Raw genomic sequence first — 26,376 nt, 5'->3', positions numbered from 1 at the left:
CAATAATGTTGCTTATTAACTATCGAAAACATAGACGAATTGTGCCGCCAAGACCCGGGACTGCGGAGTGCACTCCGAACCAGTTGTTCCGTTCCGAACATCAAAAGATCCTCATCCCGAAATACAGGACATGACCGCGATCATCATAACCGGCCCCCCAAACCCCCATCATGCCTCCACGACTCCCCGCGCTGGCTCTGCCTCTGCAGAGTTCCAGCATCCAGATTTCGACAACTGCATCGCCATTGTCGTTCCTGCTCCAGCAGCAGAGTCGGAACGCTCACATTCTCGCATCGCTCTCCGACAACCCCGGGGCATATAATAAGCGGATTCGACGAGGTCGAGGTCCTGCTTCGGGTAAGGGAAAGACGTCCGGACGCGGTCACAAAGGTCAGGGTCAGCATGGAAAAGTTCCTGCGGGATTCAATGGTGGTCAGACGCCGGAGATTATCGTCCATGGAGAACGGGGGTTTCAGAATATGTATGTGTTTCTTGTTGTGTTTCTTTGAGGGCGTTATGATAATGATGAATGATCATGTACTGATGGGGATGGATTCTAATTAACAGATTCTCTATCGAACTCGCCCCCGTGAACCTCGAACGTATTCAAGAATGGATTGACCAAGGCCGTATCGACCCGACTCGTCCCATCACTGTGCGCGAACTGGCCCAATCGCGCTGCATCCACCAGACCAAAGACGGCGTGAAGCTCCTCGCCAGCGGCGCCAGCTCGCTCAAACAACCCATCAACATCGTCGTGTCTCGCGCGTCCGCGTCCGCCATCGCCGCCGTCGAGGCCGCAGGAGGCACCCTCACCACTCGCTTCTACACCCGCGCCGCTATCCAGCGCATCATCAAAGGCGAGACGCACCCGTTCGTCTCTCTGGCGTGGACGGCCCAGAGCGGCAGCGAGGCGCTCAACCAGACCGTCGAGGAGATCAGCGAGTCGAAAATCATGAAGGAGATGGGCTTCAAGTACCGTCTTCCAGACCCGACTAACAGAAAGGATATCGAATATTATCGTGATCCCGCCCATAGGGGATACCTCAGCCATCTGCTCAAGCCGATGGAAGGTCCGTCGTTGTTCTTCCGCTCTCCTGCCGATCGGAGATCTGCTGCGGGTGTTAAGAAAGAGAAGAAATTACCCGAGAACAGACTCTGGTAGTTTTTCTGATTCTCCATTTCTTTCTCTCTCTCTTTTCAGATTTTTTTTTTCATCTCAACGTCGCTGGAGTTTGATATATTCGAATCCTGTATTGGTCCTCGCTTGATAATGCCCATATCATACCTCTCCCTCCTTCCCTCCTCTAACTTCACCTCATCTTCATCCCGTCGGGCTACCTTTTTTATCTTCACCCGAGAGGATGCTGTTATATGTATGTATGTATGTATAGAAGAAATATGTCGAGCGAAAACATTCAAATGGATTAGACCTCTGTGTACAACATGCAATATGAACATTTCTTGAAAGATCTTCTTTATGAACATACAAAACAAATAAACAACGTACTATCTAGGATTTTATGAATGAGAAGATGGTTATTCCCCAAGGTAGCTTCTATAAGAACCTCATTGAAGCTTTGGATCGGCACCATATTTTGAATCGAATAAAAATGAGTTGAAAGATTCGAGATTCATCAAGTCAGAGATGAGTATAATCATAATCCACATATCGCTGACAAATTGAGAGAAGTCGGAATAAATACTGAAGATAGTTGCGGGAGATAGTGAAAAAGAAAAAGCAAAGATAGATATAAATACATGATGCCACCACAAATGACGGAAATGAGAATCGTGATCCAGGACCAGACCAACGCCAGTGCTTAAAAAAAGACAAAAAAAACTCACTTCATCCACGTGATGTCATCGCATATAACCCTTCAGCAGAGTAAAAGAAAACATAATCTTGAGACAACAGACATGGGTATCATCGATCGTAAACGCCAAATAAGTAGCGCTCCCTTGCTATCAGAGCGCCCCCAAACGATCGTTGCCAAACCCAGAGTCATCATCATATTGAGTCCAAAATGTGCACCGTCCGATTCGTTCATAACAAAAAATTCAGGAGAAACGTCATTTATACCAGTACATACCACACAGCAAGAAAGAGTTTGACATAGCTATCACTCCTGGTGGCAGTTTACTCTTAAAGCTTCCATACCGTTTCGTCCACGCTACCGGCGCTGTCGGAACAACCTCGCAACCACATAGAATCGAGAACATCTCTGATGTTCCATCGCTTCCGAAGGTCCATTTCAAGGCATCCGTTGATTACCTCCAGGGCATCTCGACAATCCCGAGAACCCTGCCCGCGAGCTTCGCGTGCCAGCACAGCATCTCGGTTCCAGTTCCCGTTGAGGATGTTCGAGGTGACCCGTGGCGAGAAAGGGTCTTGGAACGGCCTGGATCCCACAACAACAGAGTAGGCAACAACACCAAACGCCCATACGTCGACGGCAGGGTCGATGAGACCTCCAGTCGACGAAAGAAGTTCAGGAGAAGCATATTCCAGGCTTCCTGCTATGCTCGTACTCGTGTCAGACGGACCAATGGTCTTGGGGGGCGGACGGTCAGCAGCGTTGTCATATGGGTCGGGGGAGCTGCCACCGTTATCAGTGCTCATCCACTCCGCCATCCCGAAATCGCACAGCACCAGATTGGAAGTTTTAGTTCCATCTGGCAACACAACTGGATCTAAAAGACAGTTTTCCAGCTTTATATCTCTGTGCACAATGCGGGCATCCTCGTGCAGATATCGAATAGCAGACGCCAGTTGATAGCAATACTTCTGTGCGAGCTTCATGTCAAGACCTTGGCGATTCGAACGAACCGCATCAAATAGAGTCCCGCCGATAGCTAACTTGGTGAAACAAAAGGTGGCATAGTCGGTCTCGTACACGGCATCAAGTGTCAAGACATTGGGATGGTTGAGGTAACGCCAGATGCGGACCTCATGGTCAAATTCTGCTTGGACCTGGTCATTCTCACGCTCACTCTTGCCAGTCACTTGTTTTCGGACAATTTTGACAGCGAGCCGCCTAGTCTCGCCACTTTCCTCTACCTTGTAAGCCTCCTTAACAACACTGAAACCTCCGAATCCTATCTGCTTGCCAAGCACGTACTCGGTGCCGACCATTTGGCCTTCATCATCTGGCTGAGGAGCTGGTTCTTCACGACTGCTCCACATCGAAAGAAATGTGCTGGCCGGAGACTTGCCGCTGGAGGCAGTGGAGCGACGAGAGTGACGCATCGACTGTCGTAGGCTGCCATTGCGGTCGTATGTGTAACTTCTTGGCTTGTTGCTAAATGGCGTCGGAAGGCTATCTGCCCATAGGCTAGGATCATCTAGCGAAGTGGACCGCTGCACAGGTGATGCGACAGCAAAGGGCGACAGAAGCATATCACGAGGCCCTTCTGGTGGAGTCCGCAGCTCCTCCGTGAGCGGGGAAGCGGTGGAAATCGAAGTGAGGGACGTAGGGCGATCCAGCTCGCAGCCGACCAAGTTGTCTTCGACAGGACTTTGCAGAGAACTCACACGAGAACTGCCGGTAGGGAAAAGACGCTGTCTTTCCCGCCTTCTGGGGCTGAAATGCGGACTCGCTTCCTTGTCGTTCATGGAAGGTGTATCTTGCTGATATTGCGCTGTCCGCAGGCCAGACGGTCGCATCTGGGCCTTGGATGTTGACCTGCCTTCCTCATTGCGCTTAACCATTGGTTCCTGCAACACATGATGATCACCCGATTCGAGTCTCACATGCGGATCAAAGCTGATGGAAGGTCGTCGGGTTTGCAGGAAGGTTTCGATTGGCGAGGGACGGACATCCCCCGGCTTATGGGAGTAACTTATGTCTCCATGGACGCTTGAAGGATGATCACCGGCCCGCGGGACAGAGATTGGAGACGTCTCGGTATGCAGCTCATTCAGTACTTCACTCTCATCATCAGCACCATGACCGTTGCGCCCCGAACGGTCCAAGCCGATTTCGCTAAAGTCTTCGACTCCATCCTCATTCACTGTTGTCCCAGACTTGTGAGCATACCCTGATTTTTGACGGCGAGGGAATGCCGTATCAATCCTCAATCTTGCAAGCGCTTCCCTCTCAGCACGAGCCATGCCCTCGCAGAGAGCACGAACAGCTTCTGGATGTAGATGTTTGAGAAACGATCGGTAGCATGTAGATGGTGACAGCTACCGGAGCAGGTGGCGAGGAGAGAGAACGTGGTGGTGTAGTGTAAAAGAAGTGCTGCCTGCCCCCAGCGCCGAAAGTTTGACGGCGCCGGGAGGGGAAATCGGAGAAGTAATAATGTCGTATACGTCAACCCCGCTTTATAGATCGCAGATCGTGAGACACGAACGCCCAGACGAACAGCACAGCGTTGGCAGTCCTGATGGGGGACACACAGGTGATGATGTTGTCAGTTGTATGATGAGAAATCGAAGCCCGGGGAATAGCCGGATCGGGGGAGACGAAAAAAAGCAGGCGGAGGAGAAGCGCGGAGGAAACTGATCCGTCCGAATCGGAGGTTGCCGATGACGGCACGCCCCATCTCCACAGTCAGCTGACGCCGATCTGCCCTAAGATCTGCCCTTGCCCTGAGCCCTTGATCTTGGCAAGTGCTTGGCATCGACTTGGCGTTCCTTGGCGTGGGGGCCAGCAAGTCTCCGACAGCCGCGCGCAAGGGGCGCTTGTTTGAGGGTCTCTGGAGACCTCCTTTTGAGACGGTCTACGGGGAACCGTCGCACGGCTCCAGACCGACTCAAGGCAGGACGCGGTATCTTGTCGCTCACGTCGGACTCTCGTCCGTACGCCAATCTTTTAGCTTTCATTTGCCTGTTCTCTGTCCGTCTTGTGTCTCCTAAGAGTCCTTATCTTCTGCTCCCATAAGAGGGATGGTTGGCTAGTCCGTACCCTATACGCTGCACTCCGCAATTGCTCACCTTCGTTCATCGACGGTATCTTACACAATTGCACTATCTTTCATTCGTTTCCTCGCAATCGACTTTCATTCTTTATCCGTGCTGTCCTGGTAGATGCAGGATATACCAATCGCTTCTGCGCTGAGATTGTGTCTCATGCTTCTGATCGCCCAAATCGCCGTTACGGATTGATCTTGCGTTGTTCCCTACCGCTAATTATATATCTGCCTGAGACGTTGCAGCCATGACGAGACCACAGATCATTCGTGCTGGTATGTCAACCAGTTGGCTTCATTATGGCTGTGGTCCACTGAGAGACCGATCGACCGAGCTAAGATGTGGATATAGATACCATTGACCTTCAAAGTCAACAGCAAGAAGCCTCAGCTCAGGACCATACACGGCAACAGACGCGTCCAGCTGGGCCCGGCCGACCAGCGCCCCACCAAGAACAGTCAATGCGCCATGCAGAACGTGATACGAGAGGAGAGATCCATAGCGCGGGACCAGGCGACGAACATCAAAATGGAGTGGATATCTATGACGAACCAGATGAGATGGCCTCAGAGGACGGAGGAAATGGAAATTACGGCAATGGCGCAGGTGGAGGATCTGCGGAGGAGGAAGAGCTTGTTGACGGAGAAGGAGACGACCTCCTGGACGACGATATGATGGATAAGATTTCGAGTTCTCCTTCTATTGACGATGGTGGGTGCTTTCAGCATATCCAGTCTAGTGATTCAATCCTGGAAGCCAAGTGCTGATGGAAAACAGAGGATATCGATTTCGAGTTTGTCTATGCGCTTCACACGTTTGTTGCGACGGTCGAGGGACAAGCAAACGCGACAAAGGGAGATACCATGGTCCTGCTTGACGACAGCAACAGTTATTGGTGGCTCGTACGTGTTGTTAAAGACGGAAGCATTGGTATGTGTTGTGTTGTGTTTCCCCGTAGCACCAACACAGCTAACAATAGTAGGTTATCTTCCGGCCGAACATATCGAAACACCAACTGAAAGACTTGCCCGGTTGAACAAACACCGGAACATTGACGTAAGTCTATGACTCCATGGTTTCAATCACTTTCTAATAGATTCAGCTCTCGGCAACAATGCTTGGGGACAACCATGAAAAGTCCAAAAACCCTCTCAAGAAGGCAATGCGCCGGAGGAATGCCAAGACAGTCACCTTTACAGCTCCCACGTATGTTGAGGCATCTGATGTCGAATACTCAACAGACGAGGAACAGGATGAACATGATTATTTCGACGACAACGTGGAAGTATCCAGCCGAGATGCCCAAGATGTGCATGAAGAGCAGGATCCCGACATTGTCGTCCAACCTTTGAGGCCAAAGCAATCCAAGGAAAAGACAGCTGAGGAGATTGATGCCTCGCAAGATGCTCAGGAGTCAGATCCTACAACTTCGGAGAATCCCCGGACAAGCGAGGAGATGCTTGATGCACAGGGTAAGAGCAGTGTCGCAAAATATGCCGTTCCTAGCTAACCTACTTCGTTTAAAGAGCCTACGGTGAGCAGATCCAGAAATGGAACCGTGCGAAACACGGATTCTTTCTTCAAAGACGACAGTGTAGAAACGAAGAAGATATCTCTTACACCAAACCTTCTGCGGGATGACTCGGCTGCAAACGGTCTTTCCACTGAGGCAAAAGAGGTAAGCTCAGCAATAGTACTACTTCTGGATCACTTCCGCTGATATGCTTTAAAGAGTCGTGAAAGCATGGAGAGAATTGAAAAGGAGCTGGCTGCGGGAGACAAGGACAAAGAGAAGGACAAAGACGATAAGAAGCGCAAGGACAAGAAGTCCGGTATGCTCAGTGGCCTTTTCAAGAGGAAGGATAAGAAGAGCAAAACGGCCGAAGATGAGGGCGAAGAGCACGGGAAATCCTCTGAGGAGCTCTCTCGTTCGTCACCACCGCCGAAGACATCGTCCGAGTCTCTCGAATCCCGCTCTCCGAAAGCTCAAGGTCCACAACGACAGACCAGCAAGTTACAGAAACAGCCACCTGTCGAGGCATCGTCTACGAATGAAGTGCAGCAAGTATCTGCCGGTCAGGAAGCTTCTAGCGACAAGATCTCTCCGACGAAAGAGAACTTTGGCCCATCAATCCGCCAGGTTACGTCTTCGCAAATGGAAGATGTTCCAGAACCGCAACCCCTTCGTTTGCGCACTTCTGAGGCTGCTTCGAAGGAACAAACGAAGGTCGATGTGGATATATACTCTCCGAACAAGTCTAATTTCAGTGCTTCTGTGCAACCGGCCGTGGATCGGTCGAAACCAAGAGACACTGAACCGCGACAGGGCCCTATGGCCCAGATGGCGCCGAAACAGGCCGGACTCCGGGTGTCTCCGCCGCAACATCCCCAAAAGGGACAGAGTGCCGCGCGGGTGTCACCGGTGGATGTATCGCCTATAGACACCCAGTCATCCACACAACCTCCTGGCCTAATGGCCGATACTTCGTCGCCGGAAGAGCAGCCTGTATCCCCTCTGTCATCGCCTTCTCCTGAACTTGTCGAGGCGCCCGAGTCTAAGCACGAAGATGGAGCTCCCGACACCGCCCCCTCTTCATCTGCCCCGACTCCTACGTGGAGCGATGCTAGCCTGCTATCCTACTTGGAAAATGAGAATGACATCCGGGACTTGCTCATCATTGTTCATGACAAGTCCAATGTACCACCGGCCGGACCCGATCATCCTATCACCGGTAGTCTCTTCAAGGAAGAAAGCAGGCGGCTCAAAGAGATGTCTGGTCAACTTGATGACCTGCTAGGGAAATGGATATCCCGCAAGACTGAGAAGGTCGCGGTCAAATAAAGTATTCAGGAAGGTGCTTGAGAAAGCTCTTCTTGCAACGAAACGACAGCTATTTGGAGCTGTTCATGATGATTTTATCCGATGCGAACCGCCCAACTTTCTTTTCCTCCTTTCTTTCTTAACCTACTATTTCACCTGGGCATGCTTCGTTCCTACTTTTACCCCTTTTCATTTCAGTTCTCTGACGGTTTGGACGTCCGGCTTCTTTGTTCATTCCTCTAAATACCCCTATGCTTGTCTCGATACATATCAACGATTCTTATATCCGCCACAACTAATTGTGGCGCTTTATTTCCTTGACCTGGGTTTCTCGCATACTCTCGTTGCACATGATTGCATTACGTAAGCTAGTTCCGGCCCTGCTGTGCTTTGGGGCAGTATCTAAACAGTTAACATAACATCGCCGTCACAATTATTGTCATGCTTCTTTCAAATATTTCATTGGATTCAGACACAAGCTGAACTAGAGGATATCATGCAGATCAATTGAACCATCTGTTCTGTTTGCCTTCCCTAAGTATGCTCCATAATAGGACTACTTCTGTCTAGATAATGTATGCGGGCAGCTTCCTAAAGAACAATACATAACTGATGTCTCGTATTACCTGTGCCATCCATATCCCTTCTTTTGGTCTTTTGTCCCTCCGTATCACTGAGTCAAGTCCTGGTCTCGTTGGCCACCCCTGTAGTCTAGCTGAAAGTTCCATTTCGAACCGTTCAATTGGAAACGGTCCCTCTAGAATCTCTCTTAACATATCAGATCCTGGTGGGAAGTCATGTTCCCATGAAGGCTCCCCAGCTCCCCTCATGTTTCTAAGAATGCTCTGTCGAAAGTGCCAGCGCAAGACATTATCTGAGACACGATTTGGGTCGGCAGGATTTCGACATTGTTGATGAATCCTGCTGATTCGGATGAAATTGGGAGATGAAGATGATGCAGGAGATGAAAAAAATGATGAAAAAATGATGCCACCACGGCGTTGAGGTACGACTTGACCACGGAGTAGCCAGCGAGGGCCTCAGTCAATAGGACAACAGAACTCAGACAAAACAATAGACACAACAGTAGACTGGTTACACAAGGTTTCTAGAGCTCAACTGATGATAATATCGATGGCGTTCGATGAGATCTTGATGGGGTAGATACAGTGCAGTCAGCGGGGAGGGGTGCTAGCGGTGTCGATCACGACGATCAACCTAGCTTTTGACAAGACAGCAGGAAAACCCTGCGAGAGCCCTGGAACACAGGAAAACGATGGTTTATGGTTGGAGATGCCTGGATTGATGGGACATGCTACCATTTGTTGATGAATCTCCCAATTTCATCCGAATCAGCAGGATTCATCAACAGACATACAGGGTCAAGGATTCTTCCATCTAATCCAAAGTTATCAGGGATAAAACAAGTAATCTTATAATTATCCTTCAGATGAATTAGCGGAATATCCGTTATATCCCTATACAATAGGTAAAACCACTCACATCTGGGTTCACTGAAATTGAATAATCGTTAAATAATTGATGTATAGATGACTGAAGAAGAAAGCCATTCTGAATAGAACTGATAGGTGCAGAATGGTTTTGGTCCATAGATCGAAATTATTCTCGGCCCAATAGGTAGCTTTCCCTCTCGAGACCTGCTCCTGCTGTGCCAATGGCACTTTAAATAAGGTATTTTGGTTCCATTGGGACTGCGTTTGGCTTGGGATTATTTTCTGTAGATATTGCTGGAACTCTTGGTTTGTTGTAAAGAGAGCAGCTTGTTGGTAGAACCCGTGGAGTCCAAAAATAATAGGAGTGAAGATTCGGTAATAGCCCGCCCAACATGTCATTCATCGAACTATTGAAAAAATGGACATTTCGCCCATCATCATTAGACGGAGATGACTGGTCCTCCAACGTTATGCCAGTTCTGCTTCTTCAAGGTGCAAAGTAGGTAACCTAACGCAATGTCAGTAGAAACGTGGATGCTACATATGTCCTCTAATGAAGGGTAGGATCCAGAGAATCCAGAGGATGCAGGTCTAGGGGTAGGTGATGGATAAGTCGATTGATTACTTAGTGGAAGAGAAGGACTTGCTAGTTAATGATCACCTTCTCTTAACTACCACCTAACCACGTGGTAAGTGATCAGGTGATACGACAAACGGGCACAAATCTTCGAGAAAATGACCGTTAACTGAGTGCAATCGCCTTCACTTCGCCATAGTTACAAGCGAGGCTTAGACGCTTAGAAACCCGCTAGAATACAGAAGGATTCGAATCTCCTGCTGCGCCTTGCTAACGGCGGGCCGGAACGTCATGGGCACCAAGTGGCACTGCTGCTCAGCCCTAGAGCTCTAGTTAACTAGTCTAATCAACTGAACGGCTGTTCGGCCCCTCCACTGGGGAATGGTGGAGCGCTTACCAGTACATGTAGTGTACAGTGTACGAATCTGCCAACGTATATATTATCTCCGCATCCTCCCTGGTCTATTGCTTGAAAATTTCTTCAATAACAACCCAGCAAATATCTCGAAGAGCTCCCCTCTTCTCTATACAACCACATCTCCTATCACATCAACACCATGTCTGACCCGTACAACCAGCATTATTCCCCTCCAGCGCCTGGAGGATACGCCCCTCCCCCGCCTCCAGGAGGTCAATATTATCAAGACCCTTCCTACCAGCCACATCCACCAGCATACGGAGGCTACCAACAACCACCACAGCAAGACCCCGCCTACCCATACCAGCAGCCGCATAACGCATATCAGCCCCCAGTGCCATACCAAGGCGCTCCGCCTGAGAACTTCGGACCGCCACGGAGACAAGACAGCTTTGGTCCTCCGATGGCCGGTGGTTTCCAGCACGGCCAGGCCGATCATCAGTTCGGTGCTTATGACAATAGCAACCCGCAGGGCCATTATGGATATTAGTACGTCTATCCCATACTGCTCGAGCATTATTTGCCGCATACCATAGATTGAGAAAGCAGGAGCTGACTCATTTTCCTCCAGTGGACCACCTGACAATACACGCGGCTACTCACCCTCGCCTAACCCTCAACAGCAGCAACAACAGCCACCATATGACCCCAGCAACCCTCACGCTCAATACGGCGAAGGTGCTCCCGGCGCAGATCCCAACGCCGCCGACGGCGAGCGTGGCCTGGGCAGTTCCCTGATCGGTGGCGCAGCGGGCTACTACCTGGGTCACAAGAAGAACCATGGATTCTTGGGTGCCGTTGGTGGTGCAATCCTCGGGAACATCATCGGGGATAAGATCAAAGAACATAGACACCATGAAGGCTCAGGACATCCAGGAAGTAGCCATGGCAGCATTTTCGGCGGGAGCTCGTGGGGTGGCAAGTGGTGATCAATGATCCTGGCAACTCTGGCAGTTGACGGGTCTTCTAATTCTATCCTAACGTCTCTTATATCTCTGCATTATGACCTTTCTTGCGAGGGGCTTGTTTTTTTATTTCTTTCTGGTGTTCTCGAAGCTCTTCATCTCTCGTGCTGAGACTCGACGGTTGGACTCCTTATGACTGGAATAATGACCTTGTTGATGAGTGCTATGACTTAATGTTGTATCCAGTTCTATCTATAGACAGATATGAGTGATCTGAATGTAACAATCTAGTGGAATTTGAAACCTTGGAAGAAGCCACTTCATCCGAAGAATTTTAAGAACCAAAAACATCTCACTGCTTTGCTTGACATGGCCAATCGCACTATCTCTAGATAGTAGTACGGAGTAGTGATAACATATATGAAAGACTTCTCAGCCAAACAATGAGCTCGGTCGCTATAGGATCTTCAGATCTACAGCACGCCCTGGTCATTGAAACAACTGAAGAAAGGGCCTCAAGAAGACGCTGGAGATAAGTTACCTTAAGAGGGGATTGCGTGCCGCTCCGTGTCGGTCCGGCTCCCCACTACTAGTCGTATAACAAACAGCCACCGATGGAGATCGCAGCTCTCTAAAACAACTATGACGATTTTTGATATTTACAAAATGTAAAGCATATCCTGCTAGTAGCGAGTTTTCACCGAATGGTGAGCGACATTGAGTATGGTCACATTAGCTAAGCGCCGGGCTGCACTCTCAACCACCAATGATTTTCTATGGTCTCCGTCTCTCCTGTTTCAGGATACCTACCCAAAGCAGTAAAGCAACTGTCAATGGGGACTTTCATGGTGCTGCAGTTTCAGCCAGAGCAGGCGCCTGATACGAACCATCTCCAAAGGTATGTCTCACCTACGATCTGGGAAGCTCGGATGTCGTTTACCATTCGTCACGGGTGTAAATCGCCCGTCCATCTCTACCCACTCCTACAAACTGCAAGGGGTAATAGCCGTTGATTATTTGATATAGAGACCGTCATTGATCGGCTATGATGGGAAACTCTAAAACGATCTTCCAGCTGGAGATGTCTGCTGGGGAGAGAAAAGTCGATTCTGACACACTTGGTTATGCTGTGCCTGTTATAATATTGGGACGATTTCTTCTATCCTTTCCGGTGTCGCCGCCGTGTTTCGGTCTCAATTCTACTGGCATATCGTGGTTCAAGCCTCGAAGTGCTATTTTCTTCTTGATACACAGCGACATGCAGTCGACCAGTGCAATCACGCACTGCTAGAATAGTGCTGGACACTAATGCATGATCATTTACTGCTGGGTAGTACTTTGCAGCGCATTATTGCCCGGCCTTGCTGCTGTCCCTGACCTAGAAAGCTACTAGCTGGATAATCTCTGTGGCTTCTGGTTAGATAGAAGAGCATTCGTGCGCTTTCCTTTTTTCTAGTTCGTCGAATTTCGATCAGACTCTTTTTTCGTCTCATCTACTTGGGCTTTGTGCTTCCGTCTACCTTTCTGCTACACTTCTGCCAGGTAGCATATATCTCCGCGATAATACGGCAGATGTGCTACGACACTGACGACCTTGAGAACGGTTGCATATAATTTATCCCCCCTGGCAGCGAGATCTATCAGCTCTCGTGGAACGACGTTTGAGACCAACCATATTTTCTGGTCTTGGCTGGGTAGACAATTCGTCCACTCGTGTCAGCTTCCTGGATGGCAATTACCGCAATGATCCTGCCGCGGAAGACGCCTCTATTCCTGACATTTCTTTTATTCCCCTACATCTCATACGCGAGGGCTGTTTCGTTGTCAGACTTCCAATCTATCTCGTCATTTTCGGCGACTTGCACGGCTGTCTGGATCGCCTCGATCCCTGGCTGCTCTACAGAAGATTTCAAGAAAGGGCACTCATGCTCGTCGCAGTGTATAGCAGGATTGCAGACGATTAACGTGGTGGTGAACAAGGCATGCGAAGGATCGCAGGCGGGGAAAGATACCTTGATAGGCCTCTTCTTTCAGGGACTCGGAGTGTCGACGCTCTGTCCGGACTCCAACTCAGATTCCTCGAGCCAAAGTACCAGTGAACCCGAGACAGCTGAGACTACTTCGATGGAAGAAACGACAACTAGCCAAAGTGAAGCCCCTACTACGTCCGACCAAGCGAGCACTACGCGGACATCTACTTCGCAGCTCCCGCAGACTACTGCAGCGGCAACCACAACCTCGAGCACAACGGCAGAGGCAACCTCTGCAATATCAACAGCACCTTCGACACTCAGCTCTAGTGTCACCAGTGCCGCAGAGACAGCAATCACTACGGCTGCCGTGAAACCTCCAAGCCCGGCATCTTCTGTCTCCTCCTCGTCCTCGTCTTCATCTTCGACGAATTCGATACCCCCTGAAGCTACCAGAGGATTCGGAGGATCCGGGAATGCATTCGATATTCTTGCAGGCGAAGGTTCCCGTACTGAAAGACGATCCCGGAAAATGGCAGGGATCGTTTTCGCTGCAGCTTGGGTGGCAGGAAATGCATGGCAGTAATTGCTCGCCTCTGGCAGGTACCTGCTTGACTGGAGATTGGAACTTCCGGTTCTTTGTATAGAAATTTGTAACATTTGAGAGATGCAGTTTGGTCATGGATGGACCATACCTTTCATTTCGTGACTGGGGGGTTACACCTGCAGTTCTTTTATTCGGTGACCGCTTCGGTTCTCATGTGGTACGGCATTGCCGTCGCTTCGTATCTATGTCCATGAAAAAGTTCAAATAGGTGGACATGTTTCTCTTCGATTCGAGAGATCTTGTGGACAGCGTCCCTGGATTTCATGGGCCATGGCCCGTTTTTAACTAGATAGATTCAATAATTTGATCAGTGGGTGTCGCAGCACTGCGTGGCAATAATAAATGTAGTAATGACTTGTTGCTGGACTCTTGCAACCGGTGTTATCATAACGTACAGGACGACAGTTGGGCCGAACGCGGTCGATATACGCATCCCCGTAGTCTGGTAACTCTTATTATTAGCCCAAGCTGAGAGAGGCATGATTCCACATTTTCAGCCAGCCACGTAGATCGCTGGAATCAAGGATAATACGCGAATGATGTGATGGAGATCCGGGCGGAAGCAGGAACGTCAAGCGCGAGATCTCCCGGATCTCTCTCCTCTCCTCTCAGGTCCTCACCAACTCTGTTCTCTCAGCTGTCCTCTGAGGTCCAGCAGTTGAGCTGATGCATGATGAAACCGCAGGTCAAATGGGAGCCTCACTCGAGGATGATCGACGATCCCACCGACGAGCCTGTTGTTATCAGCGCCGTCCTCGGAGTCAGACTCCACCGCTTCTCCGCTTGAACATCCTCTTCGCCTCGCACAGACGGTCAAAGGTATGCAGCGTGACCAGCACACGCGACGAGTGGCGATGACTTCGCTTATCAGGATTGTATCCCATCCGATCGTCGTCTGAAGTCATTACTCCATACTCTAGACTGCAAAGCAAGACCCTTTCTCTTCCTGCCCGTCCCGACGCGTGTGGGGAAGGATCCACGGAAGGGAAGATGGCTCTATCGCTGAGATAGCGCTTGATAATTGTCAGTTAGCATGATATGACTTGACTAGTGAACGGTTCTTACACAGCCCGCTAAGTAATAATCCAGGAGGAATCAATATTATTAGTTAGTTAGTTGGAGTAACTATCTATGCCAGCCTTCCCCATCCGGTCGTCGTCTGCGTGACTCGCACGCCTCACCCTAGATTGTGTCTCGTTTCCTTTCCTCCTGTCCGCTGTCCTCCTCCCTTTCCACTCTTCTTCATCTTCCTCATACTCATACCACTGTCTCTTCCACAGTCTGCACGAGGAGAGATCCTTCGTGCGTCGTTTCCTAATAAGATATAGCCTTATCATCCGCTTTCGGACTCTCTGTGCCGTTATCTGGATAACGACCGGTTTCCCCACATTAGCAATTGCGGGAGGTGACTCTTCATATCGGGTCGGATAACCAGATCATTTACATCCGCCGAGGCAACTTATCTTCCTGGTATTGTCGGACGCAGTTCTCATATTTGAGACGGTTGTGTGGACTCACTATCTCGACAACATCGTCGCCGTCCTAGAAGAGACCAGGGACATCAGAGACTGAGCTTGGCCGCCAGATAATGTCTTTACCATGGCTGCAGGACGCCAGCCTTGTTTCTTCTCTTCCTCAGCATTGTGAACCTACGACCCCGTTTCTTGCTACCGTTTCTTCATTCTTCCATGTCTGCCTTCCTACGCCTCTCGCCCTCGTCTCCTCGCTCCTGGGAACAATAAGTATCGTATCGTGGCTGTTCGCACAACTCCCTCAGATCTATAAGAACTACGTTTACAAATCGACGGCTGGATTGTCCCCGTTCTTCCTCGTCGAGTGGTGCTTGGGTGATACAGCGAATCTCCTAGGCGCGCTATTTACACGGCAGGCTGGTTGGCAGGTGACCATTGCCGGGTACTACGTATTTGTTGATGTCGTGCTCGTGTTTCAGTATTACTGGTACACTCACTTTGGTGGATGGAAGAAAGGGAAGAACGGGACGTATTCTGCTGACGGTGGAGATGAGGGTCGACAATTCTTCGAAGGCGTCTCTCCATTTGAGGATGCCTCCAGCGTTGATATTTACCCGGCCGAAATGTCACCGAAAACGAAAGCAAAAGACGCAGCAGAGAGAAAGGGTTCCTTCATTGATACGACAGAGAGTCGGTCTATGTCCTACAGTAACGAAAAACTGGGCTCGTCCAGTCGCTCATTCTCCCGTGCTGGAAACGGGCTCGTGATACCTACCGCGTCTCCGAAGACTGTTCTCCTGGCGTCGATGCTTTGTGCTGTCCTGGCAAATGCATCTCCCACAGGCTCTCCTCCGCGACTGCAGCCTCAGGAAGAGCCTACAGAGACCGCGATCGAGATCGCAGGACGTATACTATCATGGATGTCTACGCTCCTCTATCTTGGCTCGAGACTGCCGCAACTATACAAGAACTACTGCCGGCAAAGTACTGCAGGGCTCTCACCGCTACTGTTCATGGCAGCTTTCTGTGGAAACTTCTTCTACTCTTCGTCTCTCGTCACGAACCCCAATGCCTGGTACGACTTCCCGGCATATGGCGGTGGCGGTTGGGTTGGGCCAGAGGGAAACGACCGCGTGGAATGGGTCGGAAGAGCCATACCATTCTTTCTTGGTGCCGCAGGTGTCCTTGCTATGGATGGATTCATGGGTGTCCAATTCGCTATGTATGGCGAGGCAGGCGAGGCTCCTGTGATCAGAGTCGCTGATCCGCAGCGAGGCCGCAACCGATGGAGGAGAGTCAGCGGATGGATGAGGGGCTGGATCCCTTCTATTTCCCCGGAGGGCCCGGATCGGAGACTCGCACAGGAGGAACAATCTCTGCTGGGTAATGGCCACGAACGATATGGTTCTGTCTGATGGTATTTCCAATAGACTTACACGTCTATGATGACGATGACGAAGGTGCATGGCTGTATTGATTCTTCCGATGGGTTTTCTATTTTGGAGAACATTATGGCAGTCAGATCTGCCCTGCAACGGCGTTTTACAATGCATTATCTCACGGCGTTTGGATACATATGGCTTTGGCACAGCGAACCCATTCCTGGACAGGCGCGCGGGTCCAGAATTGGGGCCGATTAGACCATTTTCGGACTCAATATATTATTATCATTATTACGATATGAAATATACAATCTACAATATGCAATATAACTGAAAGCTCCCGTTTTTATGGTAAAATAAGTGTTGAGTAACACAATCGTTGATTCAAGACATCCTTCCTCTCTAAAGCAGTAGTAACATACACGTGATTTCGTGTACCAATCTACGCGCAACCCGCCGCGAAACTCTTCAGATGAGGGGACCAGCTCGCGCTGGAAAAAATCGAACAACGTACAAGATCTCTTAATCATATCCTGGAGATTCTCACAGATTCCTTCTTCCCTCCGCATGGAAATAACGAATACCACATACCTCTCCATTCCCCCATCTTCCTCTGAACACCACCATGCCCCGCACATACGGCAAAGTCAAGCAGACGCGTCTATCCTTCACGCCCGTGGCAAGCTCAGCCTCCCCGGGGGCTGAGCGCAGTCCTGGCTCTGACCGCGTGGCTAAAGTTCGATATGAGCATCCGTCCAAGGTCACACTTTCGCGTGGTCGGTTACGAATCGATGACTATCCGGCTTTTAGTCGCAATGATGGAGCAGCGGGTAGTGTTGAGGTTTCGAGTATGAGTACTCCGGTTAAGAAGAAGAAGAAGGATAGGAAGAACAAGAAGAAGGGGTCTAAATATAAAGTGAAGGGAAAGGGAGATGAAGGTGAGAGATACATCTATTCTGGGTTCGGTTGATTGGTTGGTTGGAAGAGAAAGGAAGAAGAGAACTGAATGATCGTAACTAACATTGTGGGGTTGAGGGCAAATGAAGGAAGAAGAATCGAGCGATGATGAGAGGAAGGAGTCTTCGGTTCGACAGTCACAGTCACGGTTATCAGCATCGTCGGATGAAGATGATGAAATTGTACAAGCTTCTGCTCGCAGACGACGGGGACAGTCTGGAGTGGTCGTTCTTGAGGAGGATAGTGAAAGTGATTCTGACGGATCTGCTACGCCTGTTCCAACAACGAGGAAGTCTCACGAAGGGAAAGAATCTAGTGAGAAGGCTTCTTCGAGCAGCAGTAGGAAGCTTCGTTCGGGCAAAACTTCACGCAATGAGGGGTCAAATGCAGAAATGAGGACGCCGCTGAAAAGGAAATATACCGCTACGGAGTCTGAAGATGATTCTGAGTCCCCGGTGCTGACTGGGCGTTTGTCCCGTACACGACCATCGACTCGGCAGCCTTTGGAACAGAACTCCTCAGGGGCAAGCGATGAGGAAGAGGTGGTCGCTCATTCGACCACTCGACGTTTGAAACGCGGAGCAGCACCGAGTACTGCGTTTCCTGTTGATGATTCGGATGATTCGGACGATGTAATATTGTCTTCCCCTGCGAAGAGAAGGAGATTGGACAATGGACCAGAAGCTCTTCGGACACCTCGCCAAACTTCGGACCAGGATCGGCTCGATCTGGAAGAGGATCTCGAGGATCTGAAGGACTCAGGTAATACTATTTCCCCGGTCTCTAAAGTGGCATATGATGCTGACATTCTGATGCAGCTGTCAAGAAGACGCGCACTCGTGGTCGGCCAGCTGATTCTGCGCGCCTTACAAGACAGAAGCAGCTAGAGCTGCTCCGTCGAAGGCGTGCCGGCGAGAAAGCAATAAGCGTTTCGGAATCTCAGCATTCAGACAACGAGTCTGATGGTGAAGGTGAACAGAGCGAATCGGTCGAGGAGCTTGAGGACGAGTCCGGGTCAGAAGATAGCCAGGACACCGATGTTGAACCACCAGTATCTGAAAACGAAGATCTGGACCGGTATGAGGACGATTTTGTGCTCCAGGACGACGAGGGTGAACTGGGCGCTCCCACCGATCTTGCCGATATGCCGTTTGAATTCACACGACACAGCTACAAAAAGCCCAAGGAGTTCTTCAGAGACGTCGTGGAATGGATGGTGCACAATAAGCTCAATCCCGCCTTCCCTCGCAATGATCCCGTCTACCAGGTTGCTTTCATGAAGTTGGAGGATGAGGTCAAAGGTCGCGCTGGATCTCAACTCGTCTCTACGGTATGGAACTCCGACTTCCGTAGAGCCTTAATGGCACGGCCGCAAATAGAGGTGACTCTCTTCCCTATAACGGAAGGTCATCCTTGCGATGCTTGCAATAGATCTGGTCACCCTGCGTCCTTTGATGTCAAACTGTACGGGAAGCCTTATTCTCTCGAGACTCTCGAACCGCTCTCAGACGACGAAGACAGTGATGAACAATCCGAAGAGTCTCACGACACCAGAGACAAGGATAAGGATGGCAATCCTCTCCCAGACGAAGACAGACGATTCTACTTGGGAAGGTTGGTAATCTCGACAATGCCCCCCGTAAACCCATGTCTCTGCTCTTGAAGAGAAAAAAAGAGATCCCCAGATTTATCCAAGCTGACATCTTCCCAGACACTGCAAATCCCGCGCCACAATGGCACACACCCTCGTCCACTGGCGCTTCCACCTCAGCGAATGGGTCATCGGCTATCTTGAGCACCAGGGCGTTTTCAGCGACGAAAAGATCATCGAACGCAGCCACTGGAGCGTGAAACGACAGACCAAGTACGCCAACGAGGTCGTCGACAACATGGTCGAGACTGGCGAAGTTAAGAGACTCTGGCGTGACTTCCATATCAACTTGACAGCTGCCAGGGAGACTACGGTATGGACCTAGCTCTTTTTTTTTTCTTCTTCTTCTTCTTTCTTTCTTTCTTTCTTTTGATGTGTATCACTGACAAGATATATCACTAGGAGAGTCGGTGGTAATCGAACCTCGTCCTGAAGAAAGATTCCATACATGATCATGTATGACCTTTGAATATTCTTTTTCTTTTCAGTGGACATATTGCTTCCAAAAGCGTTGACATATTTTTATTTCCTCTGGCCCGCTGGTGACTTGTTCTCCATCTGTTGTTTCATTGGAGAAGCTTTCCTTCAGAGATACCCCTAATTAACATTTCTTGTATCCCCCTTTTTCTAACTAGCACATACATCAAATGTGATCACGAGAGGGTCATCATCATATTGACACGCCTGGTAGTTCTTACAGATGGTACTGGATATGATATATCGGTTGTCTATTTTCCTAAGTTGAACGTTCATGACATAATGAAGGAGCATTGAAAGTTCTTAAACCAAATCCATTTGGACATCCCATGACGTGTATAAATCACAGAGTTTATAAAGAATCGTAGTACAAGTACATGACGGATCACACGTGTGCGTGAGATCCGCAGGATGAGTGAGTGGGAGAGAGAGGATAAAAATGACGGAAGAACAGACGCAGAGGGAGTCAGAGATTGTGAGAAGAATCACTAGCCGGAATCAGTCTCATCCATGGTGATTCTGTATTCTCCACCTCGGGAGACTTGACATCCATGACCTCGTCGAATCAAGCAATGCACCGTCTTTGACCTCATGAAAACAATTTCCGCAGGCATCGCTAGAAGCACGATTTGTACACCTCCCTTGCCTCGGGTCTTCTTGAAGGTCGTCAGACAGATTTACATCATGACCGGTGTCAGAGACGCAGTCGTCCAATCTATCAGCAAAAATAGATTTATTCAGATCCCTCCACAGTCCTGTGCTTCCTTGCGTTAAATGGGTTGATTTACAGAGTGGGCTGGCTCTTCTGCTCCTCAGTACCGGGGACGCCGGGGGCGAGCATCTGCGTAAGAGTAATGATGTTAGCTTCCCTATTTCCATTTTTTTTTTTGTAAAAGTGGCATCTCCTTTGTCTTTACTCGGTCTCTGCAGGTAGGGACCTTATCTCTTGATGCGGACGTGAAGGCCATAATTACTGGGATGACAAATAACGATAAACGGGATGAAAGTGTCAACGAACCTCATTAGCACCCCGGATCATACCCTGCTCGCGCTCCATCTGGACATACTGCTCCTCCTCGGCGTAGGCCAGCGCCCACGGAACACCAAGCAGGAAGGCACTGGTGCTTATGATCCACAATGCCCGACCGCTGAACAACAGACTGGACTTTGTGAAGGATGTGACCGAGTCGACAGTGTTGAAGAAACGGCGGCGATGAGCCGGAGGAATGATGTCCTTCAGAGCGTAGATACGCTCGTATAGGGTCTCGTTCTCGATTTCAAGGGCGGAGTCGGTCGAGATTTCGGACTCTGGTGGTTGGGAAAGAAGAAAGTGTCAACTTTTGTTATCGGGCCAATTTGCAGAGCGATCTGATCCGGAATGCCCCTGCGACCGGCTCATGGCACTTGGACACAATTGAGAAGGCCGTTGGCATGATTGAAAGTAGGGCATTCAACTGATGCAGAATCTGACCGCGTGCGAGCGCCCGTGGCAGCTGGCGCTTCCGCGAAAAGAACCCCGAACCTCAAACCGTCGCGATGATGGAAGGATTCATTCAATACTCACCAGTGTCGGTAAAGTCATCCTCCTCATCGTCAGACGCAAGGAGCACGTCGTTCTTGGAAGGGGCGGGCTTCTCCTTGAAGTGTTCGTCCTCGACCTCGGTGAGCTTGACCATTGTGGCGGTGGTGTATTAAAAAATTGAATAAAAAGGGTATTCCAGAAAGAAGAAATAAAGCGTTTATAAGAAAAGAAACCGTCAACAATCTACACCGTGAACTGTGAATGTTCTGGGGGAGGTGTTGAAGTTGTCGAGTGTTGGATTGCCGGATGAGCGATGGACGACTTAACTTTTGGGCGGTCGAAGGTTCAGTCCAACTTTTTCCGTCCCAGAAGCGGCAAGGAGCTTGGACACCGGCCCGATGACGACGTTCTCTTTACAGCACTTCTTATGGGTGATCATTGACTGCAACTTATGTTTTACATATTATTACTTGTTGTCTTCCTGCAATCCCAAGTGTGGTTTCGAATCTCGTGGCATGGTCTTTCCGTGAGGACAATCTACATACTTACAATGGCCACTTTCATACGCGACCGTGAAATCCGTATATCCGTAGCCTCCCTAGAAAGCAGATCGATCACACCCGTCGTTCTCTATGGACTGGCGCGAAAATAAGACGAGAACGCATAACATTCAGTCTCAAATGAGGTGAGAATTCATTATTATCTATATACTCTAGTACTGGTGGTAATCGTCACCATGAGTATCATCACTTCACATGCCGTGTCTTATCCAGATCACCGTGGACCGCTGAAGGGAAAATGCACATAAAAAAGAAAAGATCTATATTGTACATTAATCAACAGTGATGTAATAGTGCTACATGGCCGCCGGGGAACTATAACTATCTACAGCCTCCCCAGCTTCCATCGGGAAATCCGCTCCTGGATCTCTTCCCAAGGGAACGGTCGCAGCTTGTAGCCTTCCAACTCTCCTTCCTGAAGCACGACCGTTGGCTTGCCTGTGCCCTGTCCCCGGTTGTTGACGTGGCCGCCAAAGACCTGCTTGGCCACCCGTCGCAGGTCCTCGACGGTCAGTGACTCGATCTTCTCGCACATCTCCTTGACCGGAACTTTGCGGCCGTGGACCTGGACCTGTCGGCCGAGGTCCTCGAGCTCAACCATGCGCGACTCCAGATTCATCAGGAGAGAAGAACGGAGCTGGTTCTTAGCACGGTTGACCTCCTGCGGCTGCAGAGCGGAGTAGCCGGTGTCAGAGGTCAGGGCCTGCAGCTCCCGGCACATAACCTCGAGCATCTGAGCAGTTCGCGTGGGACTGCACGACGCAGAGATACCAAAGAGACCGCTGTCAGTGTAGCTGTGGTTGAAGGCAATGCAGCTTTCAACCCATCCGTGCTGGTTCAGCACGTTGGTGTAGAGACGGGAGTACATGCCCTTTCCGGGACCGCCGGCAGAGAAAGATCCGCCACCTCCCAGAAGGGTCTGCAGGGTCGCGAGTGCATAAATGTCAGGAGAGGAGATGGGAAGGGCCTCAAAGGCGAGGTGGATGTGACTCAGACGGGGCAGCATAGGATTTGCGGGAGGCGGAATAGGAGGGAGCGAGAGGAAGCCGCCGGTATAATGGGCAGGGCGGTTGAGGTCCAACGTCGATGACTGAATGAGACTGGAGTCAATCGGCGAGACCGTTGTTTCATTGTGAGGTGTAGAGAACTTTTTGAGGAAAGGAATCTTCGAAAGGATATTCGACTGCGACGAAAGATGCGCGGTGTTGGAGGTTGTCGAGGTCGGACTGAACTGAGGGACAGTAGGCACCTGACGCTCCTGCTTGACTGATTCGGAATCTGAAAGGGAGGTCTCAATTCCGACCCCAGAGAGAACAGGGCCTTCACTCTTCTTCATATCTCCGAAGAACTTCTCGGTGAGCTTTACGGCCTCCTCGTGGGGAACACCGGCAAAGGCAACAACCATCCTATCTGGGTTGAAGAAAGTCTTGCGATACTTCTCAACAACAGCCTTGTTGATCTCTCCTAACCTCTCCTCCGGACATAGCAGTGGGTTTCCGAGAGTGTTATTCTTGTACGCAGCCATGTGAACAAGCTCAGGGAGGATGAGCTCCGGCTTCGACCAGATCTCTCCGATCTCATACTCCGCAGTCGCAAGCTGCTGATCGACTTCTTCATCCGTGATCAGTGGTTCACGGATCGTTTCCGCTAGGAGACCAAGTGTTGTTGGGACGGCGGAATTGAAACTCGCGGACTGGTACATCAAGGACTCGCGGGACGATGCACATTGGATGTTTCCTCCAAGTGCCTCCAATGCCTCAAGCATCTCATCCCCTGACCGTGACTTGGTCGATTTGAAGGCCAGGCGGTCCATGATATGGCTCACGCCCCGAAGACTGTCATCCTCATACCGAGATCCAGCATCGACATATACACCGACGCCGGAGAAGGGGCCCGGTAGAGATTCGGTGGCCACACGGACTCCATTTGGCAGTGTTGTAATCTGGTCAAGCTCTGCAGGGTCCTACACAGTAAATCAAGTTAGAAGATGTAGGAGACGGGCGATCCAGATCATTACGTACCTTGACCTTCGGCTCTCCGACAGTAGTAGCGAAGGTCCTTGAAGCTGTACGAGGAGCAGTTCGAGCGAGGGGCTTGGCCGACTCGACGGCTCGCAGCGCTGAGCGACGCATTGTAGTGATTGTGAATATAGAAACGGAGTTCCGCAGACCTCTCCGTTTCTCCTCTTATCGTGATCTCCGTGATGTTTGTAAAAACCAGGAAGGCTTTCTTGCTGGCCGGAGCGGCGAATTTTGGGCCCGACATACGCGGCTTATCTAATCAGATCGCCAGTCAAGGTCCAGACGATCTACATTACAAAAACGAGGACGATTGGAAATAGAAGATATTCGGATTGTCTAGTATACTACGCAATTGCGCTTGCTCGACTTGCAAAGGGGCCTAGACCGGACTGCAAGCCCTGATTTTCTCAAAACAAGATAACTATTGACACTGGATAACGTCAGCAGCTCATGCCTGGGATACAATGCACGATGCAGCCTATGGAGAGAAAACGTTCCCCCATACTTCTCAATGGATGTTACCCCGATACGTCTCCGAAGAATCTTCGGGGACGTCTCCATCGGGAATATTTGGTCGGTGAGCACGCTCTTCAGTCGTACTTTTTGGCGCCTCCTTCTCAGAATCATTCCAACGGAATCGAATCAGGATCTTTGTCTGCCTGTGTGCAGAAAACTCCCGGTATGCATCAGGGACTCCTTCAATGTCTATCTCCTTGGTGACAATGAACGCCGGATTTGCAGTGCCGCTTGCAATCAGGTCTCTGAGAAGAGTTTGGAATCTTCTAATCTCGGCAATTCCAGTGCCAACGGTGAGACCTTTCATCCAGAGTTCTCCAACAGGAACAGTGAATGTGTTCAGGGCTGGATCCGAGTACGGTGCCCCAGCAGTTGGACCGGTTGAGGGCCAATAGATACCTACGATGCCGATGCCACCGCCGGGAGCAGTCGCGGAGATACACTGTGAGATGACATAGCCGGGGGCAGCCTTGAGTTCAGCGTTCAAGCATTCGAATCCAACGCAGTCTAAGCTACGGTCCGTGCCTCGGGGCTCACGTTTCATGATCTCCGCGATTGGGTCGGTCTTGGTGAAGTTGATGGGAACAGCGCCGATGGATCCAGCTTTCGCAAGACGAGCATCCACATGGTCGATACTATAAACCACGCGAGCACCCTGTAGAACAGCGCTGTGTGCCGCCAGCAAACCAACTGGACCAGCACCAAAGATGGCAACCGATTCACCAGCCCGGAAACCAGAGGAGCCGAGACCCCACCAGCTGAGAGATACTCAGTTTGAGTTTCCAGAGGAAGGAGACTAGCTTACTCACGCTGTACAGAAGATGTCACTGACCATCACAAAGTCAGCCTCCTTATCCTTCCCATGCGGAAGGAGGATGCAGCTTTCATCTGCAAATGGTACTCGTATATATTCCGCTGGCGAGACACTGTTAGCGATTGTCGCTCTCCTGATCTGATGAGATATGTTCCACGGACCTTGAGTGCCTCCAAAATGGCCATGGACGTTACCGAAATCAGCGCCCTCCCCAAACAGACCTCCCTCAGACGGAGGATTGACATTCAGACAGTAAGAAAAGTTGTTCATCACGCAATTGTTACAGAAGCCGCAAGCCGGAGCCGCCCTTGTAACATACATCAGCACTATACCACAATTTCAACTCATCAACCCCTTTCAACTCACGACTCCATGATACATACGAGACGATAACACGATCCCCCTTCTTCAGCGAAGAGACCGCATCACCAAGTTCCGTGACGATCCCCACTCCCTCATGACCCATCACCCACGGGGGATTCTTACTACCAAGACGACCTAATTAATTAAATCTCGCATCAGCTCCGCGCCCTGCCTACCGTGCTCCGACCAGCGTCTTCCAATCCAGATCAGACTTGACTAGATTATATAGAGTAATATACATACCGTGATAATCATGCAAATCCGACCCGCAGATCGCAGCAGTGGTAAGTCGAACGATGACGTCTCGAGCATCTCGAATTATCGGCATCGGCCAATCTTTCACTGTCATATGGTAGGGTTTCCCTTCCCAGACGGTAGCGCGCATGTACTTGTTGGACATGGTTCTATTGATTGTAGCTCTTCAATTTTGTTTGTAAGAGGGCGAATAAAGAGAAATTCTAGCAGCTAGTATTGCCAGAAAAAGACCATAAACCATAAATCTAGCTCCTATAACTATTATCCTGGTGGCAAGCGGAGATATAGAATCCTATTACCTCGTCAGTTAGTTCAAAGCTGGAAGATAACAAAAAAAGGAAAAAAAGAAATATTAAGGAATATACTCAGGATCCCCATCTCATCATATCTTCATTATCAAAAAAAAAAATCGCCCCTCAGCCACTTGTTGGTTGTAGTGGCTATTCGGTATCTCAAATCCACCAATGTCTTTCCGCGCATATTATATCATATCATATCAACCGGACGTCAATTCCATAGATTTCATGCCATACCGGTTGTCTTCTGAGTATCAGAATGAATATGAGTAAATGAGGAATGGTATGGAAGGTTCCGATGTTATTGGGGGCTTTTTTTTTTTTTTTTTCTTGTTGGGTTGAGGCTTTCAAGTGAGTCCAGAGTAGTTCGATAAGGTTTTGGTTTGTTTAATGGATATGAGGTAATTTTAAGCTGTATTTTTT

The 26,376-nt window shown here is 49.9% G+C and overlaps 10 protein-coding genes across 10 annotated transcripts; 6 read left to right on the top strand and 4 right to left on the bottom strand.

Moving 5' to 3' along the window:
• The first annotated feature begins 140 nt into the window (after window positions 1–140).
• C8Q69DRAFT_474028 (50S ribosomal subunit protein L15) lies at window positions 141–1,428 on the top strand. Its single transcript, XM_028631098.1, has 2 exons — window positions 141–481; window positions 568–1,428. The coding sequence occupies exons 1-2, from the start codon at window positions 171–173 to the stop codon at window positions 1,163–1,165; spliced, it is 909 nt and encodes a 302-aa protein (XP_028483217.1). The 5' UTR covers window positions 141–170; the 3' UTR covers window positions 1,166–1,428.
• Window positions 1,429–2,131: 703 nt separating this feature from the next.
• C8Q69DRAFT_327726 (kinase-like domain-containing protein) lies at window positions 2,132–4,215 on the bottom strand. The gene has a single exon (XM_028627437.1). It carries the CDS (start codon window positions 4,112–4,114, stop codon window positions 2,147–2,149), a length of 1,968 nt encoding a protein of 655 aa, XP_028483216.1. The 5' UTR covers window positions 4,115–4,215; the 3' UTR covers window positions 2,132–2,146.
• Window positions 4,216–5,024: 809 nt separating this feature from the next.
• C8Q69DRAFT_327503 (putative SH3 domain protein) lies at window positions 5,025–7,983 on the top strand. The gene is made up of 7 exons (XM_028627436.1): window positions 5,025–5,190; window positions 5,267–5,626; window positions 5,693–5,845; window positions 5,898–5,971; window positions 6,018–6,387; window positions 6,442–6,593; window positions 6,648–7,983. The coding sequence occupies exons 1-7, from the start codon at window positions 5,163–5,165 to the stop codon at window positions 7,755–7,757; spliced, it is 2,247 nt and encodes a 748-aa protein (XP_028483215.1). The 5' UTR covers window positions 5,025–5,162; the 3' UTR covers window positions 7,758–7,983.
• Window positions 7,984–10,324: 2,341 nt separating this feature from the next.
• On the top strand, window positions 10,325–11,114 carry C8Q69DRAFT_508797 (hypothetical protein; the record flags this gene model as incomplete). The annotated part of the gene is made up of 2 exons (XM_028633012.1): window positions 10,325–10,674; window positions 10,757–11,114. The coding sequence occupies 2 exons, from the start codon at window positions 10,325–10,327 to the stop codon at window positions 11,112–11,114; spliced, it is 708 nt and encodes a 235-aa protein (XP_028483214.1).
• A 1,719-nt stretch (window positions 11,115–12,833) lies between these two features.
• Window positions 12,834–13,646, top strand: C8Q69DRAFT_508796 (hypothetical protein; the record flags this gene model as incomplete). Its single annotated transcript, XM_028633011.1, has 1 exon — window positions 12,834–13,646. The coding sequence occupies one exon, from the start codon at window positions 12,834–12,836 to the stop codon at window positions 13,644–13,646; it is 813 nt and encodes a 270-aa protein (XP_028483213.1).
• Window positions 13,647–15,255: 1,609 nt separating this feature from the next.
• On the top strand, window positions 15,256–16,554 carry C8Q69DRAFT_508795 (PQ loop repeat protein; the record flags this gene model as incomplete). Its single annotated transcript, XM_028633010.1, has 1 exon — window positions 15,256–16,554. One exon carries the CDS (start codon window positions 15,256–15,258, stop codon window positions 16,552–16,554), a length of 1,299 nt encoding a protein of 432 aa, XP_028483212.1.
• Window positions 16,555–17,000: 446 nt separating this feature from the next.
• Window positions 17,001–19,899, top strand: C8Q69DRAFT_473990 (hypothetical protein). Its single transcript, XM_028631097.1, has 5 exons — window positions 17,001–17,459; window positions 17,557–18,240; window positions 18,297–19,092; window positions 19,190–19,442; window positions 19,532–19,899. The coding sequence occupies exons 1-5, from the start codon at window positions 17,147–17,149 to the stop codon at window positions 19,544–19,546; spliced, it is 2,061 nt and encodes a 686-aa protein (XP_028483211.1). The 5' UTR covers window positions 17,001–17,146; the 3' UTR covers window positions 19,547–19,899.
• On the bottom strand, window positions 19,900–21,560 carry C8Q69DRAFT_473987 (mitochondrial import receptor subunit tom22). The gene is made up of 3 exons (XM_028631096.1): window positions 21,171–21,560; window positions 20,625–20,914; window positions 19,900–20,447 (listed from the first exon to the last, which is right to left on the bottom strand). Exons 1-3 carry the CDS (start codon window positions 21,280–21,282, stop codon window positions 20,391–20,393), a joined length of 459 nt encoding a protein of 152 aa, XP_028483210.1. The 5' UTR covers window positions 21,283–21,560; the 3' UTR covers window positions 19,900–20,390.
• On the bottom strand, window positions 21,540–23,910 carry C8Q69DRAFT_473985 (peptidase M16 inactive domain-containing protein). The gene is made up of 2 exons (XM_028631095.1): window positions 23,710–23,910; window positions 21,540–23,651 (listed from the first exon to the last, which is right to left on the bottom strand). The coding sequence occupies exons 1-2, from the start codon at window positions 23,818–23,820 to the stop codon at window positions 22,014–22,016; spliced, it is 1,749 nt and encodes a 582-aa protein (XP_028483209.1). The 5' UTR covers window positions 23,821–23,910; the 3' UTR covers window positions 21,540–22,013.
• Window positions 23,911–24,116: 206 nt separating this feature from the next.
• On the bottom strand, window positions 24,117–26,221 carry C8Q69DRAFT_492770 (alcohol dehydrogenase; the record flags this gene model as incomplete). The annotated part of the gene is made up of 6 exons (XM_028632176.1): window positions 25,646–26,221; window positions 25,423–25,537; window positions 25,201–25,346; window positions 25,035–25,140; window positions 24,343–24,983; window positions 24,117–24,139 (listed from the first exon to the last, which is right to left on the bottom strand). The coding sequence occupies exons 1-6, from the start codon at window positions 25,800–25,802 to the stop codon at window positions 24,117–24,119; spliced, it is 1,188 nt and encodes a 395-aa protein (XP_028483208.1). The 5' UTR covers window positions 25,803–26,221.
• Window positions 26,222–26,376: the final 155 nt, after the last annotated feature.

Source organism: Paecilomyces variotii (genome assembly GCF_004022145.1).
Source record: "Paecilomyces variotii strain CBS 101075 chromosome Unknown C8Q69scaffold_9, whole genome shotgun sequence".
Lineage (NCBI taxonomy): Eukaryota > Fungi > Ascomycota > Eurotiomycetes > Eurotiales > Thermoascaceae > Paecilomyces > Paecilomyces variotii.
This window is presented reverse-complemented; position numbering and strand designations above follow the sequence as displayed.

Bases quoted from the DNA above. Each gene is read 5' to 3' on its own strand.
- C8Q69DRAFT_473985 (XM_028631095.1), bottom strand. From the start codon at position 23,820: ATGCGTCGCTCAGCGCTGCGAGCCGTCGAGTCGGCCAAGCCCCTCGCT. The intron at 23,652-23,709 runs GTACGTAATGAT...TTTACTGTGTAG, and splicing joins TCGGAGAGCCGAAGGTCAAG to GACCCTGCAGAGCTTGACCA.
- C8Q69DRAFT_327503 (XM_028627436.1), top strand. From the start codon at position 5,163: ATGACGAGACCACAGATCATTCGTGCTG. The intron at 5,191-5,266 runs GTATGTCAACCA...ATGTGGATATAG, and splicing joins ACCACAGATCATTCGTGCTG to ATACCATTGACCTTCAAAGT. The intron at 5,627-5,692 runs GTGGGTGCTTTC...GATGGAAAACAG, and splicing joins TTCTCCTTCTATTGACGATG to AGGATATCGATTTCGAGTTT.
- C8Q69DRAFT_473987 (XM_028631096.1), bottom strand. From the start codon at position 21,282: ATGGTCAAGCTCACCGAGGTCGAGGACGAACACTTCAAGGAGAAGCCC. The intron at 20,915-21,170 runs GTGAGTATTGAA...CCCAACCACCAG, and splicing joins GGATGACTTTACCGACACTG to AGTCCGAAATCTCGACCGAC. The intron at 20,448-20,624 runs GTTCGTTGACAC...ACTCTTACGCAG, and splicing joins TGATCCGGGGTGCTAATGAG to ATGCTCGCCCCCGGCGTCCC.
- C8Q69DRAFT_473990 (XM_028631097.1), top strand. From the start codon at position 17,147: ATGCCCCGCACATACGGCAAAGTCAAGCAGACGCGTCTATCCTTCACG. The intron at 17,460-17,556 runs GTGAGAGATACA...TGTGGGGTTGAG, and splicing joins GAAGGGAAAGGGAGATGAAG to GGCAAATGAAGGAAGAAGAA. The intron at 19,093-19,189 runs GTTGGTAATCTC...ACATCTTCCCAG, and splicing joins AGACGATTCTACTTGGGAAG to ACACTGCAAATCCCGCGCCA.
- C8Q69DRAFT_474028 (XM_028631098.1), top strand. From the start codon at position 171: ATGCCTCCACGACTCCCCGCGCTGGCTCTGCCTCTGCAGAGTTCCAGC. The intron at 482-567 runs GTATGTGTTTCT...TCTAATTAACAG, and splicing joins GAACGGGGGTTTCAGAATAT to ATTCTCTATCGAACTCGCCC.
- C8Q69DRAFT_327726 (XM_028627437.1), bottom strand. From the start codon at position 4,114: ATGGCTCGTGCTGAGAGGGAAGCGCTTGCAAGATTGAGGATTGATACG.